This window comes from Mobula birostris, chromosome 21 (assembly GCF_030028105.1).
Source record: "Mobula birostris isolate sMobBir1 chromosome 21, sMobBir1.hap1, whole genome shotgun sequence".
Lineage (NCBI taxonomy): Eukaryota > Metazoa > Chordata > Chondrichthyes > Myliobatiformes > Myliobatidae > Mobula > Mobula birostris.
Genome location: NC_092390.1, coordinates 55,627,887 through 55,646,954, shown reverse-complemented (window position 1 = coordinate 55,646,954; position 19,068 = coordinate 55,627,887). Strand labels below are relative to the sequence as shown.

Genomic DNA, 19,068 nt, shown 5'->3' with positions numbered 1-19,068 from the left:
CAGCAGTACCAAGAGCAGCATCGTACATATATCCTGTGTTCACAGTGAAGATTATTGACCTTATTTCCTTTCTTTCCATATGAGTCAGTTATTAAAATGTTTACTCACTGGAGGCCCTCACCTGGTTGGGTCGAGCATGGGTGTTACATCCTAGCTGTCTATGTGATACAGAAGTGAGGGCAGTACAATATGGAGAGCAAGCTGATGCCCATGTAGCAGGCTTCCCCTCTCCAAACAGCTGATGAACCCAAAGGAACGATAGAGCTGAGACAGTTTGGCACCAGTGGCTTTGCAGGAGTTGCCAGTCAGTGTTGAACTCATCACAGGACTGCCTTAGGGACTCGAACTCCGGATTTGCTCCCAAAGCTTTTCCCATCAGTGGGTATAGCTGCAAGGCAGCGGAGGCTTGAGATCAGAGTTTTTCTTCTAGATGAGCTGCCAAGCATGGCTGATGAGCCCCATCCACCCAAAGTGACTGGTTTTACACGCCCCAGTATCCTGCTTTTGCCCCTTCTCCCGTCAGTATAAATTATTCCGTTGGGCTTACTAGCTAAGCCGCAGATGAAGGCCAGGAGCTGGGCTTGGTTGACAGAGGCCATCTGAGACACAGGTCAGTAGGAGTGGCAACTTATCCCCATTACCACCCATCCAAACCCCCTCCAGCTATGACAACCTAAGGAACCTTACTCACCGGCCCGTTTGAAATGATATGAATTCCAACACCAGCACTGAATTTGGTTGTAGCACTGAGTTCAAGTGGAAGTAGTCATTGGAGAATGGGAGGAAAAGGTCCAATGTCTGGAGTCAAAAGGGAAAGGAAGCCCCCAGAAGAGGGTAAAATGATCCTTTTGGTCCAATTGTCATCTGCTGCTTCATTAACAATTGCTCTTTCTCCGTAAGTAGAAGTGTTCCTGTCCATCTGCTACAAGTAATCCAATTATGTAATGGTATCAAAATATCAAAACTTAGGCTGGTGAGTACTGAAAACCACTCATGCTCGGGCCAACATCCCCCTCCCCTCCACACCATGAAGTTTTGTCACGGGAAACTGGAACTTCCATTGGGTAAGCTACAACTGTTAAGTATCTGCCCACTGACAGCCCAAAGTCTTAAAGACAGGTCAGGGGTGCAGCGTTTCAACATCCAGTAGTTGTGCTATCCAGAACATTCTTTTTTAATGAATGACCCCTCCAATGCCTGCATCACTTGTCTTAGTATTGTCATCAGGACCCACAAGCAATTCACCATGATCTCCAATTCATCCTAATTTAATCTCTATTGGATATAACAGTACAACACAGAAAGAGGCCCTTTGACCTACAATGCACCAACTGAGCATGATGCCAAATTAATGAATTCCTTTTGCTCGCATGTGATCCAGATCCCTTAATTCCCTTCCACATTCATGCTCCCATTATACAATAACTGCATGTGTGTGAAGTCACATATCATTTGCTGTAATGAACTGAGACAGTTTGCTAATTAAACAGTTTAAAAATACAAGTGCTTTTCTTTCCAGCTCCACCATGTGAGGCAGTAGTAGGCTACCTTGCTAGTTATCCAATACAATTTTACTTATGCAAATGAGGCCCTATTTTGCCATGCTAAAGTTTAAGCGGACATAGGTCCTTCTCCAAAAATTTCCAGTTAGGTTTTGTTTCTTTTTCCATAGGGAATTTCACTATGAAATCAGTCTATACATGTTGAGAATGTATCAGAAAACACCAGTGTGAGATTGATCAATGCATTGAAATCAATTGAAATGGGATATATTCAATATATATTTTTTTATCAACCAAACCTCCTCTTCAAACATTTTACACAGGTGCAATGTACAATGTGGAATATAATGGTAGCCAGGGAAACTGCTGCAGAACAAGAAAACCTGACCAGTGACAGTTCCAACCTTAATGATACACGTTCCATCCAAATTACATTTTACAGAACATGCCAGTGAAACAGTAATGAATTATTTAAGTGTCTGCTACTGCATTTTCCCACAAGGGAAGTAACTACAATATACATGAGTTTGTGAAGCATTCTGATTTACTTATTTTCTGGAGTGATTTTGCAATGGAGGTCCAAACCCAAACTTCATTCCCAATAGTAATCATGTCATATCCACAAGCTATCACTGCTTGTAGTCAGCAGTTATACTACAAGAATGCCGTGTTTGAATATTTTCTTTCCCTAATCATCACTGCACTGGGCACTGGTCGTAAATAGAAGTCGATATCTTGAGCAGATCATCAGGTGATTTGTATTTCCTTTGAAAATCAAGCAACTGATTGTTACACTAGACAAATTTTTTCGGAAGTGTTGCTTCCTCAAGTACTTTTCTTTAGAAACATAGAAAATAGGTGCAGGGCTAGGCCATTCGGCCCTTTGAGCCTTTACCACCATTCAGTATGATCATGGCTAATCATCCAACTCAGAACCCTGCACCAGCCTTCCCTCCATACCCCCGATCCCTTTAGCCACAAGGGCCATATCTAACACCCTCTTAAATATAGCCAATGAACTGGCCTCAACTGTTTCCTGTGGCAGAGAATCCCATAGATTCACCACTCTCTGTGTGAAGAAGTTTTTCTTCATCTCGGTCTTAAAAAGTCCTTTATCCTCAAACTGTGACCCCTCGTTCTAGACTTCCCCAACATCGGGAACAATGTTTATGCATCTAGCCTGTCCAATCCCTTTAGGATTTTATACACTTTCAATAAAACCTCCCCTCAATCTTCTAAATTCCAACCAGTATAAGCCTAGTCGATCCAGTCTTTCATCATAGGAAAGTCCTGCCATCCCAGGAATCAATCTGGTGAACCTTCTTTGTACTCCCTCTATAGCAAGAATGTCTTTCCTCAGATTAGGGGACCAAAACTGCACACAATACTCCAGGTGTGGTCTCACCAGGGCCTTGTACAACTGCAGTAGTACCTTCCTGCTCCTGTACTCGAATCCTCTTGCTATGTATGAAGTTGAACACAAATATAATTTCAGACTACTTGTATTATGTAGGAATTTGGAGAAACAAATGAACTTTTATTGAATAATGTTTAATTGTAGTCTGTACTGACGCTTTGCAATAATTCAACTAAGCTAATAATGTTTTGTTGATGATTTTCATTTGTACTCAGTGTCTGAGGCTTCTTGCTGAACTGTCCAACGATGATCAATCAGCATAGATGGATTCCAGTTGCCCTGATACCATTTCTTCATGACTACCATGTCCTGGTGAAACTTTTCACCACACTTGTCACTGACAGCACCAAGATTTGCAGGGAAGTCTAAATGGGAATGCAGAAAATGAATCTTTAATGACGTTGCACTTCATGATTTTGTGCACTTGAAGCATGTTGGCACATAGTTTGGTGCTCTGTAGTGCCAAGAAAATTTCAATAAGTACATTTAATGTCAGAAATGTATACAATATACATCCTGAAATTCTTTTACTTCGCAAACATCCAAGAACAGCATGCCCCAAAGAATGAATGACAGTTAAATGTTAGAACCCCAAGGCCCCCCAGCTCCCCCTTCCACGCACAAGCAGCAACGACCCCCTCATCCCCACCAGCAAAAAAGCATCAATGCCCTGCACTGAACACTCAAGCATCAATAAAGACAGTTGAAGTACCCCAATGACAACTCATTCACCCACTAATTCGACATAACACAAGGTCGCTCGCTCTGTCACACTAATAAGGGAAAAAAGAGATGTCTCCATCTCACAGTGAGAGGGGAGACATAACAAACTTGCCGATTTACCATATTAAAAGCCCCGGAAAGGTTTAGATCTCTGGACACACAGACTACGGCAGCTAACCTGCTGCTGCTGATGTTCTGTATTCACCTGCAACGCCTCAGGGGCACTAGCCTGAAATCAGCACATCTCCAGAGCCAATGACATCCCTGAATGCCTTTATGTGATTTTCTCCAATCTCACTAGACAATCTTCCAATTGGCTGTGTTTGATTTGTGGACAAACAAAAATGCCTTCCTTAATTGACTTGAATTATGAATTGGAATTACAAATATAGGCAATACCTAAAAAAAAGGGCAGGTAATAGGGAAGTTTCATGCTGATTTTCAAGATCAGGAGCCAAAAATCCATGGTACACCCCCAAAGTATTCTTTGTTGTCCAGTGTTATTCTGTGAGTGGGACTGTTGGATTAATATGGCAGTCTCTACTGTTATTAACCATGGTAATGTCCTGTAACACTGTTAGGAGATGGGCACTAGAAGTGGCATATGCATAGCAGGTAATGATTTATTTCTGGCAGTCCTTAACTGATTCCAGCTCCTGCAGTGTCTCATGGTAGACAAACATGGGTTAGATTTCTTGATTACCAATCATTCAACACTCCATATTGAATATTCAGAAGCACACAGTAGCAAGAGTACAGAACGTAATCTGTTACAGGACTTCAATTACAACTTGATAATGCCCAAGCACTAAAGTACAGCTATTAGTATGTGTCCACAACACATCGTGTATGAACCAACACAAAATACAAATCTGCTTGACCCCCATCCATGCACCTGTCACAGCTATACCATCTATGACAGTCTGGGTAGAATGATTTATTGCAGAGACAAATCTTCACAGCACGAAGACCCTCCATTCTGTTGGGTGCATTATAACTAAACAGGGGTAGTGCTACTGCCTCTGACCCAGATTAAGCACTTGTCTTGTGTGTGGAATTTACACTCTGCCTGTGACTACATAATGTTCCCCTGCACCAACAAGCCAACGCCATTTAATTGGTTAAATATTGTTAATTGGCTCTAATTTCGGTGAGTGATGGGAGTGGAGGCAAGGCAACGGGGATGCTCAGGAAAAAAAATGGGTTTCATAGAAACATAGAAAATAGGTGCAGGAGTAGGCCATTCAGCCCTTTCAGCCTGCACTGCCATTCAGTACCATCATGGCTGATCATCCAACTCAGAACCCTGTACCTGCCTTCTCTCCATACCCTCTGATCCCTTTAGCCACAAGGGCCATATCTAACTCCCTCTTAAATATAGCCAATGAACTGGCCTCAACTGTTTCCTGTGGCAGAGAATTCCACAGATTCACCACTCTCTGTGTGAAGAAGTTTTCCCTCATCTCGGTCCTAAAAGGCTTCCCCTTTATCCTCAAACTGTGACCCCTCATTCTGGACTTCCCCAACATCGGGAACAATCTTCCTGTATCTAGCCTGTCCAATCCCTTTAGAATTTTATACGTTTCAATCAGATCCCCCCTCAATCTTCTAAATTCCAATGAGTATAAGCCTAGTCGATCCAGTCTTTCATCATATGAAAGTCCTGCCATCCCAGGAATCAATCTGGTGAACCTTCTTTGTACTCCCTGTTTGGCAAGAGTGTCTTTCCTCAGATTAGGGGACCAACTTTGCACACAATACTCCAGGTGTGGTCTCACCAAGGCCTTGTACAACTGCAGTAGTACCTCCCTGCTCCTGTACTTTCATGTAGGGTTGGCATATAACAGGGGTCCCAATAGCTCACTTTTTGTAGTCAGCTGTTAATTGTGCTAAATTGGGTAGTCACATACCACATATCAAGGTTCCCATGTTGTTTCATAAACATCAGATCAGATCAAAGATCTGAGATCATACCATATCCAGACCAGAACGGTAGTCAACATCAGCCAGTGAAGTCTGTTGCAGTGACACCTCCATTTACCATGATTACCCCACAAAGTGCCACTATATCACTTCTAAACCTAAAGAAGCTTCTCTTCCGGGAGTGCTCCAAACATATTCCCCGGCAGGAAGGACACTGCAGACGGACATGTGAGCTGCTGCAAATCATACACGATCCTTTACTATCACATGGGTTCAATCTGGAATCTGTTCTCTCAAAGCACCGGAGAAGTGATATTTCAAGGCAGCAGCTCACCAACACCTTAGAGACAGGATAGGGATAGGCACAAAATGCTGACATTACCAGAAACATTTTCAAAAATGTATGTATGTAATTAATTTAACAAATTTACAATAATGCAAATTTGATAAGATCATTGTATAAAAATCTTGAAAAACATGCAATTCTCATTTACTTTTTGAAAAACATATTCATCCCACACTCTAATTTCAGGGTTTTTTTTTATACAAGTTAGAGGAGGAGGGTAACAACTTTGAATAGCATATGTACATAATTTTCTCTCACTATCTCTCATTTATAATCCAAGAACACAATTACCTATATTAAGGACTTGTGACTTTAGTCGGTAATTTTCCCCTCAGAAAATGATTGCAATAATTTAATTTGATTTTAATCTTTGATTTAAATCCAATCAAAATCTATTTGAAGAAGTCTACTACTGTGATAAAACAATTCGAGAGAAACAGGTTTGGTATATTCAATGGCCTCAGTATAAAACCATCTATTCAAACCATTACAAACTACAAATTTTCTCTGAACTTATTCAAAGTTAAGCATACCCTCCTGGTACACACATATCTTCTGATAATTCAAACAAGCTGCCAACACTATCTTGCACACATATAATGACCTTAGAACAGAGTAATGATTTACTTACTAATTTTTTCTGGAACACTTGAATGTAGAATATTTTTTGCTTCCCAAAAAATTGCTAGATAGAATTCTTAGGTTCATCTGCTGTGCAACAGCCAGTTATATAAAAAGGGGCCTTCTTTGGAAACAATATTCTCAGGTCTAGACTTAGGCATGTTGTTGGGACGAGCACCACATTCCACTGCGTTATATCCCATCAAAGATTATCTTGTCCCCAGCTCCCTTTCACTAGGAGAAAGCAACAATTCACTAAGATTTATTTAAGTATGACATTCTCAAGAATTCTGCTACATCTTGCAAACACTGCAAGTGGTCACGAGTTGGGCAAGACTTTAATGTGACAGGCAGACTAAACTTTTTTTGGGGGCAAGTTTTACATGAAGCAAGAATATTGAACAGCTCCTTTTTGCCAGTGGTCGCAAGGTTAAATGCTTGACCATGTCTCCCCTTCTGTCCCTTATGTAGCTTGGTCCAAGCAGCTGATGATTACTCCAAATCTGCAACTTTACATCATTAGATCAAAGTAGAATACGAATTTAAGTAAGGACTCAAATGCTTGATGAGGAAAACAAAGATAACAGTCTTGCTTTTACTGAATTCACCCAAATTGCTGACATCTGGCATGCTGCAGAGAATTTTATCTTTTAAGTTTATTATTGGAATATTAAACATTATTTAACCAATTGATCATTCCAATAAAGCACTAAAGAATCCTAGGATTCCTATTAAAATGTCTGCTCAGGTGCTGGTGAGTCCATCTAACTAGTAAATTACAGTCAATGTATTTCTTACTAATGTCCAAGGAGAATAATAATATTCCACCTGCATGATAATGCAGACGCGCAATCTACTTAAAGGCAAAAACTCAGGAGTGTTATAAGACAACATGAAATGTAGGCACTGAGATAACACAAGCCGCTCTACAGCTTTGCTTTAACGTAATCATATCAATTATTGTATTCTTTTATACACCAACAAGCCATTAATTTACGCCCTGCATTTGTTACCAGACACATTTTCTACATAAATGAGTAAAAATAACTCAAAGGACAGATCATTTCAGCACATTACCACATATGACATCTCACAAGCAAATCAGTGAAATGACAGGTATATAATTTCAGTGAATCTTTAAAAAACAATTTTCACAATAGATGTAAAAAACGTTTCTAAGAATCTGAAGGCAGCTTGTATTAATTTTAAATATCCAGTGAAGTCTGGTGTAGTAATAAAAATGGTAAATAATGCCAGAAATTAACCCATCAAGCAGTTATCCACTCAAAGGTCTCTCATGTAAACAAACTGATCCACTTGTGGCTCCAGCATCAGCTACAGGTTAAATCCAGATGTGCAAATCTTAATAGAAGTCTACCACACCCACAATTTGACTATTAAAAAAAAGTAACAATTGAAACTTGTTTCACATTCTTTTTTTAAAAAAAAGCCATTTTGAACAAGTACAATGTTATGCAGTTTACAAAATTACAAAAATAGCCTGTATTTGAGAAATTGCAGTAAGAGGAATGTAGAAGACATTTTCACAAATGAATGCACGTAACTAAAATGCAGAGGTTTCAGTACAAGCAACATGTACATTATGAATTAAAGCCGTCAGAATTCAGAGTTAAGAAAGTTTTTTTTTTAAGAAACTTTGATACAAATGGTCTACAAAGAAGAAAAAACTTTTCCCTCAATTTGACGAATTTGGCAGGTGGTCTGAGGAGGAATGTTAGCTCTGGAAATTTACATGAAGCCCACTGGCACACAAGTTCTGTTGAGTTTTATTGACAGTAAAACACCTGGCATTAAGGCTCATTGCCATTTAAATGGGCTTGCTGTTGTATTCTACTTTTGCGAAGAACCTCCAGCTGCTTTGCTCGCTGCCATCTCTCACGTGATAATGTTGTCTGGCCAGCACTCAGTGACACCAACCTGTTTATTGGCAAATTATAAAAAGGTTATTTTTTTAAAATAACAGCTTACTCTCAAACTCAGATAAACACAAAAACATATCTTTGTCTTGTAAAATTATGACACACAGTGCAAATTTAGTTTACTTTAATTTCCACTACATGCTCTCCCTCCAAACTAGGCTTCAAATTCTTATTTTGAGCTCGGATATCTTTGCAGGATTAACTAACTTGGTTGCTAATTCCATTAGTTTCCTTGGCTAAGCAAGAGGAATGAGACATCAAATGAAAGCACCAATATTGCTGTAAATTGGTGTTTAGCACTTCACATATACACACACACACACGTACATATACATATACAGCTGCTACGAAAGGTTAGGCAGAAACCCAAGGTCACAATGGAATTTTAAGAATATTTGCATCCTGAAAATTACTGTAAGCAAACTAGTCAATCACCATCAGATGTGGAGCACAGACATTACACCAATTTTAATACTATAATGTATTTTACTTACAACTACAGCACAGAATGGGCCCTTTGAGCCGTGCCACCCAGCAACCCTTCAGTTAACCCTAGCCTAATTACGCTACAATTTACAATTACTAATCAACCTACTAACTGGTACATCTTTGGACTAGGGCAGAAATTTGGAAAACATAAGAGAAAATCCGTATGTTCCAGGGGCAGGATGTACAGACTCCTTAGAGGACAGGATTGAACTCAGAACTTTTGACACTCTGAGCTATAATAGTATCACGCTAACCGCTACACTAGCGTGGAAACAGACAAGGCCAAAAGAACAATACTTCATATACAATACCTGGCGAATCTACAGCCCAATGGTAGGGTCAATGGATTTTCTAAATTTCTGGTAGCCTGCACCCAGTATTACTTTCATTCCTCATGTGATCCACCCATGTGCACATACTCATAGTTTAAGGACTGAACCTCAGAGGAAGAGTTTGATCTCTTAGGGTGGTGATCAAAATTTTGGCTGAAAATATGGGACTGGAGAAAGTTTTTAAAAAGGGGGAGAGAGGATTTTAAAAAAAAGTTCTCTAGTTAGGCCCTCAAAAAAAAAACTCATTTAACTCATGATCTCTACAAGGCATATCATGTTGCCAGATCCACTTGTTTAATTACAGTATTACAATTCATCAGATAACATTTAAAATAATTAGCAAGTTCAACATAAAAGTACATATATGTCACCATATACAATCCTGAGATTCATTTTCTTGTTGGCATTTTCAATAATTCTATAGAATAATAACCATAACGGAATCCATGAAAGACCACCCAACTTGGGCATTCAACCAGGGTGCAGAAGATTAAAAAAAACTGTACAAATAAATAAATCAAAGAACATGAAATGAGAGTCTGTGTAAGTGAGATCATTGGTTGTGGGAACATTTCAATGACGGGGCAAGTGAAGTTGAGTGAAGCAATACTGGCAAATTAAAATATTAAAGGAAAAATAAGATAAACTTTCTGATGTCTGTTATAAAACCATGTATAATGTTTTCACTGACCAATCAAAGCATTTCCAATCCACACACAGCCTACCTTGCCACAACGAGTAACTGATGGAGATCTTCTGCAGTTATGCTTTGTGGATCACTCTTTCTCATCTCCACAAAGTCTTCCTCTACTGCCTAGAATTTAGATAATTTAAAAATTGAACCACATTTCAGAGCAAAAGTAAAAATTGTTCAGATACATAAAAACATTTTATACCTTGGTCACTTCATCAGATATACTGTAGTCCATTAGCCGAAGTAAACTCAAGTAGATGCGAAATTTCTTCAACATGGAGGGCAGCAAGGCTGTCAGTAAATTGGTCATGTATTCTTCCATGTTTGCAGGAGCCACCTGAGCTTGTAAGTGGACTTGGCAGTCAAACTATAAAAAGAGAAATAGGCCACTTTAAAAAAAGTTTCCCACAGAGCCACAAGAGTTGCAGAGCAGAGATTTCAACCAAAGTCTGCCTCACGGTAACTTGATAACAATGTGATCTAGCAATGTAGGTGTACCTGGTATGGGAACATAACACGGTATGCTACACATTCATGATTGAACATGATACATGTTACTCTGTGTGGTCTACACCCAGTGGTCTCTTTAATAGTTACCTGCAGCACCTAATGACACAGCCACTGAGTGCATATTCATGGTCTTCTGCTGCTGTAGCCCATCCACTTCAAGGGTCGACGTGCTGTGCATTCAGAGATGCTCTTCTGCACATCACATGGTTATTTGAGTTACTGTTGCCTTCCTGTCAGATTGCACCAGTCTGGCCATCTCTCACTAACAAGGCGTTTCTGTGTTTTTTTTTTGCACCATTCTCTGTAATCACCAGAGACTGATGTGCTTGAAAATCCAAGGAAAGTAACAGTTTCTGAGATACTCAAACCACCCAGTTTGGCATCAACAATCATTCCACAGCCACCCACTTAGATCACATTTCCTCCCCATCCTGATGTTTGGTTTTAACAACTGAACCCTTGACCATGTCAGCATACTTTTATGCATTGACTTGCTGCCACGATTGGTTGATTAGATATTTACATTAAGCAGGTGTACCCAATAAAGTGGCCAGAGCATAGTCACACTGTTATGATCTACACAATTACAATATCACGACCATGCACACCAAACCCATTAATCACAACTATTTTCAGACAGCAGTTGGCAGAACGTGTCTTCACTTGCGTCTCATTTTTGGGAGGTGAATGGCCAAACTGCAAGAACTCATCCACACTAATCCCTTTGACCAACATTTGGCTTAGAGTGACATTGATCCATCTAATTTACCAGCTGATCAATATCACTTTTACACAAGACTATACTCAACACCAACATCACCACGAATTTTTCATCCAATCTGCAAATTTACTAACAATACCATTATAAGTGTGGCTAACCTCCCTGTTATAAACTGATCTCAGGTATCCAATCACAATAGCAATCCTTCACTGTTTCCTACTACCAAACCAATCTTGAATTCAATTTGTCCACTTTCTTTGATCTTACAGGCTTTTACTTTTTGGAAAGCTTTCTACAAAAGGCCCTGGCAAAGGCTTTATTAAAGTCTACGTAGACCATGTCAATTCCAACACCTTAAAAAATATAGGACAGCTTGGTAGACGTAGTCAAATTTGTAGGTGACAATTTTTTTTTCCCTTCAATGAAAAAACTTTAGAACTTTTTGTCTCAGCTAGTGTGGGTACCAATATTTGTAAATGGCACAATGTAAAGAATATTTCTTCCAATTGCAAATTACTATGAATGTACAATGGAGAACATTCTGGCTGCTGGTTGCATCATTGGCCAGTATGGAGTTGTAGTTCCATCATGGTCACCTTTCCTGCCATCAAGGATAACTTCAAGAGGTGGTGACTGAAGAAGTCAGCATTCAACTTATTAAAGACTGTCACGATCTGGAACATGCTCTCTTTGCCTTACTGCCATCGGGGAGCAGGTAAAGGAGCCTGAAGATCCACACGGTCCATGAACACTACATCATTATTCTTCTCTTACGCTTTTTAAGATTTAGTAATGAGTAATTTTGTATATTGTACTGTACTGCTACCATTTATTCATTGTGCTGTGTCATATGACTTGGGCGATCATGATCATGAATGTTCTTGGCAAATTTTTCTACAGAAGTGGTCATTATGTTCTTCTGGGCAATGTCTTTACAAGATGGGGGTGACCCAAGCCATAGTCAACACTCTTCAGAGACTGCCTACCTAAGTCACTGGTTGCATAACCAGGACTTGTGATGTGCACCAGCTGCTCATACGACCATCCACCACCTGCTCCTGTGGCTTCACATGATCCTAAACGGGGAGCTAAGCAGGTGGTTCATGTTGCCCAAGGGTGAACTACAGCAGGCTAGCAGAGGGAAGGAGCCCCTTGCACCTCCTTTGGTAGAGGCGCATCTCCAACCCACCACCCGCTGCTGCCGTAAAATTTCACGACATACGACTGATAATACACACGATGCTGATTCATCTAATTTTCTGCAGGAAAAAACGATTCATATCAATTCAATTTTTGCAAGAATTTTCCTTAAAATTTAGCACATTATACTGGCATTTGGACATTGACTGGCTGGTACCTTATTGCCATTTAGCATACATTATTTAGGGCAAAGCCAAAAGACTTGGATCACTCTACACAAGTGGCAATGTGAATGGATAAATCCAAGCAGTATACGCACCGGTAAGAGAGATCTTCCTTCTGAAGTGATGAGTACATTAATATTGCAAGGGAATTCCATCTGGTGGTAGTTGAAATCATAGTCTACCTTCTGCCAAGTAATTAAATTACCCAGAGCTGTCACATTTCGAACTCCTGTGAAAGATAGGCCATTAACAGTGACTAAGATCGATACAAGTCCATTTTTAGAAAGTATAAGTCAGAAGTTGGATCGAATAGTGGTAATGAAATTACTTTTTTAAAAAAAATATATATACATCAGTAAAGAGCAGCCCTTCTGACCCTTAATGTTGTACCATCCAGTAGCCCCCGGTTTAACCCTAGCCTAATCACGAGACAACTTACAATGACCAATTAACCCACTAAATGCTATGTCTTTGGACTGTAGGAGGAAACCCATTATTGGTAAGGAAATAGCAAAATAACAGATGAAACTTCAGAACATTTTCATTCCACCAGATATTTGTAGACTGCAGCCAGTCTCTAACCAATACCAGTCTGAAATTTCAGCCAAGCTGGTCACCACTAACATATGCTCACTATGTGGCCTTGCCTTGTGGGGATTATTAGAAAACTGGTTCTGATTATTAGGCAATCACACAGATTTAATTTATCTGACAAAGAAGCTATCAGGCTGAGCTAGCTCTCAAAACATTACTCTTGTGAATGTTTCTTTCTCAAGATCCTCTGGTTTCCTCTCACAGTCCAAAGACTCACCAGTAAGAAGGTTAATTGGTCATTGTAAGCTGTCCTGTGATTAAGCTCAGGCTAAATCAAGGTTTGTCGGGGGTTGCTGGGAGGTGCAGCTCGAAGGGCTGGAAGGATCTGTTCGTGCTGTATCTCAATAAATAAACAAAACTGGACAATAAACAATTAAAACTAATGTAGAAATAAATAAATATAAAACCAAAAAGGAGCAGGTTCTCCCTGTGATCACGTGGGTTTCCTCTGGGTTCTTCCCACACTCCGAGTATGTACGGGATAGTATACTGATTGGTTACATGGGTGTTAATGGACGGCGCAGACTCGTTGGGCTGGAAGGACCTGTTATTGTGCTGTTTCTCTAACTGAGCGACTGACAAAATAAATAAGACTAATGGTATGAGTCTTTAGGGCAGAAAAACATTATTGTTATGTTGACTAATTATGTCTGAGAACATAACCAATTCTCTAAGCAGGAGAAACACCATTTTACTTTTTTAAAAAAAATATAATGTACACAAGTATTTTAACAAGCCAACTACTGAAGATGAAACAACGTCATTCAAAAGCAGGGAAGCAGATAGATTTTCCGTGAAGTCCAGTTCTGACCTGTAGCATCCAGCTGCCCTTGTTCCAGTAAGGTCTCATCTAACATGAGAGAAGTGTTACTGGCTAGCTGTAGTACTCCAGTAACGAGGCGGTTGGCAGTGTAGTCTTTGTGTGGGATGAATCGCAGGGTGTTCATATTATGGAGCGTCATGGGTAGACAATATGACTATTAAAACAGAAAGGTAAAGATCAACCTGGAATGTACTTACAAGTCTGAGGTTAGCAGACTAAAATTCACTGACAGCAATAAAAAAAAATGACACAGCAACTTGGAAAATTATTACAATTTTTTCACTGACAGCTTTGGCTTAGAACACAAATTAATAAAGGCTTCTATATCTGGACCTGTACATACTGTGTACTTTTACACAGTATGTATTTGTCACTGTGGAGCACAGGCAGGGTTGTAAATCTGGCAGGAGTAAAGGACATTAAAAATGGCGAGGGTGGAGTGCCACAGGAGGGGTGTGGGACAGGTGGCAGAGAAGGAGTGCCAGCGGCTGGGGATGGCGTAGGTGTAGACGCATCCAGCCGAAACACCAGGTAAGTTCATTTGATTCCAAACAATTGGTTTATTGATCATTTCAGAATGTCTCTCTGGTGCTTCTCACTCCCTCCCCCTTTCCCCAACCGTGATACCTCTCACCCTGCCCGCTCCCTCCGATAGAGACCCACATCAGAATCAGGCCCATTATCACTTACATGTCATGAAATTTGTTTTTCTTGCAACAGTTCAGCGCAATACAATTACTACAGTATTGTGCAAAAGTCAGGTACCCTAGCTACGTACATGCGGTTTACACTTTTGCACAGTACTGTAGATGATGGCAATACATAAAGCTCGTTTAAGAAATTGATATGAACATTTATTAATTCATTCAGGGTATGAGCCAAACCAAATCTTTCTTTTACACTGTAGTTTCAATTTGCAATGATCTGAATCATATTTAAGCTGCGAGTTACCGCGCTCATTGAGTTCCTGAGAAGAAGGGAGTGGAAAGCTTAATAGTTTTAAAAAAGCCCCTCTGATTGGCCTAATAGAGCTTTTCATGTAAGCATTTATTACCAATTTGTGTTCACATCAGCAAGTATAAGGTAAGCAGGCTCCAATAGAGTGGCCACTGTGAAGAGTGTGAGGAGGCTTTGGCAAGCAGAGTTCCTTGAATATTCTTGCTGGTGTTAGAACATTCAGATGGCAGTTATGGTAGCAACATGCTCCTCCTGCACGATGTGCAAGACTTCCCCTACCCCTGAGAACTAGACCCGTGCAGCGTGCCTCTATTGCAGTTGCCGAATGACCACGTGAAGGAGCTGTAGTTACAGCTGGAGTTGCACGTACTCAGGACGACCCAAGATGATGAAGGCATGATGGATACAAGACTCCTGGCGGGATGCAGGGAATCTCAAGGGTGGAGTGGCGTGTGACAGGTGGCAGAAAAGGAGTGCCAGGGAGGGGGAGGGAGGATGGCATGAGTGCAGATACACCCAGTGCCAAGACACAAAGCAAAGCTTCTGGATCTCCCTTGAAATGATTGTTCCAATCAATCAATAAATAAATCAGCAGGTTTCTAACATGCAAGTTCTGATCCCGCTCCCAACGCGGAATGCTACAAAAAGATCCCGTCCAACATAACCGCCCCTGAGATCTAATCTCATGAGTGCAAAGTCCGGCAAAAAATGCAAACAAAGTTAATAGCCAGGATATGAGTTTCCCATTGTCAGTCATCCACCCGTGGTTACTGGACGTACGTTATTTGTATTAAACATACACAGCAATCATTGCTAAGGAATTATCAAACTGCCAACTCGACACATTTTTAAACACTTACTGATGGAACTAGTTGCTGAATGGTCTTGTGTAGGTATTTTGTGTAACCATTACCCCTCGGGCAGCCACTCAAGTTTACTGTGAATTTACCCAATGGAAGAATGTCACGCCGGGAATATCTGGAATATGTATAAAATGGATTAGTAAGAACTGTGCTCATTTTGAACAATAGCTGCAGATTTCAATATAAAAATGCTTGCATTCTCCACACATAATTAATTGTTCCCAAATGTATCTGTACTTTAATTTGTATTACAATTTCCTGCATCAATGTTCAATCCTCTTGTGCATGAATTACAGAATCTCACATGTGGGAGGTTTATGAACCAAGCCTTTCAGGTTCTGCTTGATTCTATTTTATTTTTAAACCAATCGCCAGACTCCTATTGAGTTAAATAACTTGATTCATACAAAAAGACTTGTAAGAGAAATATCATCCTGGAACAAAAAACAAGGCTGGAAGAAATGGACACTACTTCATAACAACAGGAAATGACTTGGTATACTTTAAAGATTACATCTGCATACCTGAACTGATGTGCTTTACATAAAGTTTAAACTTGTGAATGGGAACCACAGCAGTTGCCACGTTTAATTTCTTTAACAACTTTATAAACACTGGAAGGTGCATTAACAATCTAAAGAAAGCACCTATATTTTTCCTTTATTCGCAAAGTTACAACATGATCAGAATCTAAAACCCAACTTGTAAGATGCATCAGTATTTGGGCTGTTTTTAGCTGTTCTACACAAGCAGGCATTAAAACAGCATTTCAAACAACACAATGTAAAACACTGGATTAAATACTTACACAGTTGATATAAAATGTAACAGGAGATATTCTGCTGCCAAGCCATCTCCCAGTAATGCATGTGTAAGAAACCCAAGCAATTCAGCTCTGACTGTTGATAATTCAGGGATGATATTGGAGATGACTGGAATAAATTACAAAGTATAGAGTCACACAGTATAGAACAAGTCATCTGGCACATTGATTTCACACCAATCACACGCCCCTTTACCCCAAACCTACACTAAAAATTTTATTCCCCCCAATTTCAAAAAAGGTGCATTAATTCAGTATTTGAAATTTGAGCAACAATTACACAACAAGGCAGTTCCAAACTTGCTCCCCAGGAGTTCTCTCCAGCTAACCCCGTCAACACTGCAATAGACTAGTGAATGAATTCCCTTTGCAGTTAGACCCATAGTACTGGGGGTTTGAACTTGTACCAGTAGAGCAAAAAGATCGACTGAACAAGGTCAGTAATCATCATAATTTACACAAGCTGCATTATTGGGCATCATGGTAGATAGCGGTTAGCGTGATACAATTACACTCAGGGGCACTGGAGTTCAGAATTCTATTCTGGCGTCCTCCTCGTGAAACGCATGGGTTTCCCCCAGGTGCTCCGGTGTCCTTCCATGGTCCAACGACACAGTGGGTAGGTTAATTGATCATTGTAAATTATCCCTTGATTAGGTTAGAGTTAAATCAGGGCTGTCAGGGGTTGCTTGGGCTGGAAAGGCCGAGTCCAAGCTGTTTCTCTGAATAATTAAATCAACATACTCATAACGCAGAAAGTGCCCAGTAAATGTTGCTGGCTCAGCCTTTCATATCCACCCTGGCTTCTGAAGCCTTTCTGCACATTACTTCCCATGCATTTTGTGTTCAAAATCAGTGCAGTGCTCTACTGCCCTAACAGGTACAAAGTAACAAAGTCTGGATTTTGTGCAACCTGATGGAGATCTCTACAGCTAATTCAGCTTGTACAACCTCAACATACTGATGTGATGAAATGATCTCTATGGATGGCATACAAAACCGTACTCGGTTGGTGTGACAATAATAAACCAATTAAAAGCTTTACTCCTTTTAGAAAGCAACTGTTCAGACACTTCCGCTCAGAAAGAGCACTTAATTATTTATTTGAAGGTAGCATTTCTCTCTGTATCTTTTCCACAAGGAACTGGTTTGACACAGACAAATCTCTTCTAACCCAAGACCCATTTTATAAATGATCATGTGGATTGTATCTCCAGCCTACAGTTGATTTGAGCTTCAGTCTCAAGTTGGAGAATAAAGACGTTTATTACAAAGTGAACGATCCACCAGATGTTAGGAGGTACACAGTGAGGATGAATAATACAGCCTCGCCAAGGAGTTGAACTCACAGTGCTCATTTTCTTTATCATGCAGGGTAACAGGAAGGAAAGGATTAACATGCTGGAGTTTGCGAGTTACGATGGCATGAAGCCTTGGAACTAAGGAAGGTGGAGGACTATGCACCCGTTGTTCTTCCATGGTGTCCATACACTCAGCAGGATCCAAGAGTGACAATCCATCCTTTACACTAAACAGAATGGAAAGAGAAAAATCACTGTTAGTAACTATCGTCTTCACAAAACAAAGCCGCAAACACCAGATTTTTGATCCCCCCCCAATACTGCAACACCCAGTAAAAGAGGAAAAACAAAATACTTTGACTTCATAGCACTGAATGGTTAAGTACAGATTACACTCCTGTGTGAGCTAAATTTCCATTGAAAATGAAAGCTAAATTTGAATTTTGTATGAAACAGGCCTCGAATGATTATTCCACTCAAGTAGAATAGAATAGAATAAAAATAGCACTTGTTTTTTAATTTTGAGTATAGATCAAAATCATTAGGGGTATAGATAGGGTAAATGTAAGCAGACTTTTTCCACTGAGGTTGGGTGAGAAGAAAAGTGAAATATTTAACAGGAACATGAGGGGGAACTTCTTCACTCAGAGGATGGTGGAACGAGCTGCCAGTGCAAGTGATGGAAGTAGGTTCAATCGTGACATTTAAGAGAAGTTTGGATAGGCACATGGATGAGAGGGATGTGGAGGGCTGTGGTCCAGGTACATATCAATGGGACAAGGCAGATTATCAGTTCAGCAAGGACTAAGATGGACCAAATGTTTTTTGTGCTGTAATGCTCTATGAGTTTATGAATTTAAGAAGGGAGAGATTTAAAAGAGACCTAAGACCTTCTTTACACAGAAGGTGATGAGTAGTTGGAATGAGCAGCCAGAGGAAGTGGTCAAAGCTGGAATAACTGCAAAATTTAAGAGGCATTTGGACAGGTACATGGAGGGTTAGCTTGACATCGGTGGTTGGTAAGCTGTTGGAGTCAATTGTCAAGGATGAGGTTACAGAGTACCTGGAGGCATATGACAAGATAGGCAGAACTCAGCATGGATTCCTTAAAGGAAAATCCTGCCT

General features: G+C 40.1%; 1 protein-coding gene across 2 annotated transcripts in view; it reads right to left on the bottom strand.

Moving 5' to 3' along the window:
• Positions 1-1,806: 1,806 nt before the first annotated feature.
• mcmbp (minichromosome maintenance complex binding protein) overlaps positions 1,807-19,068 on the bottom strand; it is a 41,490-nt gene continuing 24,228 nt past the window's right edge. Inside the window, exons 9-17 of one of the 2 annotated variants that reach the window (XR_011882732.1) lie at positions 17,992-18,170; positions 16,628-16,751; positions 15,817-15,934; positions 13,988-14,153; positions 12,678-12,811; positions 10,190-10,354; positions 10,019-10,107; positions 6,543-8,470; positions 1,807-3,284 (exon numbers count right to left, since the gene is read on the bottom strand). Coding sequence is in view for 1 of the 2 variants with exons in the window: in XM_072239521.1 (XP_072095622.1) it covers positions 8,344-8,470; positions 10,019-10,107; positions 10,190-10,354; positions 12,678-12,811; positions 13,988-14,153; positions 15,817-15,934; positions 16,628-16,751; positions 17,992-18,170 (1,102 nt within the window). In the remaining variant the exon portion in view is untranslated. Of the gene's footprint in view, positions 3,285-5,953; positions 8,471-10,018; positions 10,108-10,189; positions 10,355-12,677; positions 12,812-13,987; positions 14,154-15,816; positions 15,935-16,627; positions 16,752-17,991; positions 18,171-19,068 lie in introns of those variants that run through there. The other variant, XM_072239521.1, reaches the window with a different exon arrangement.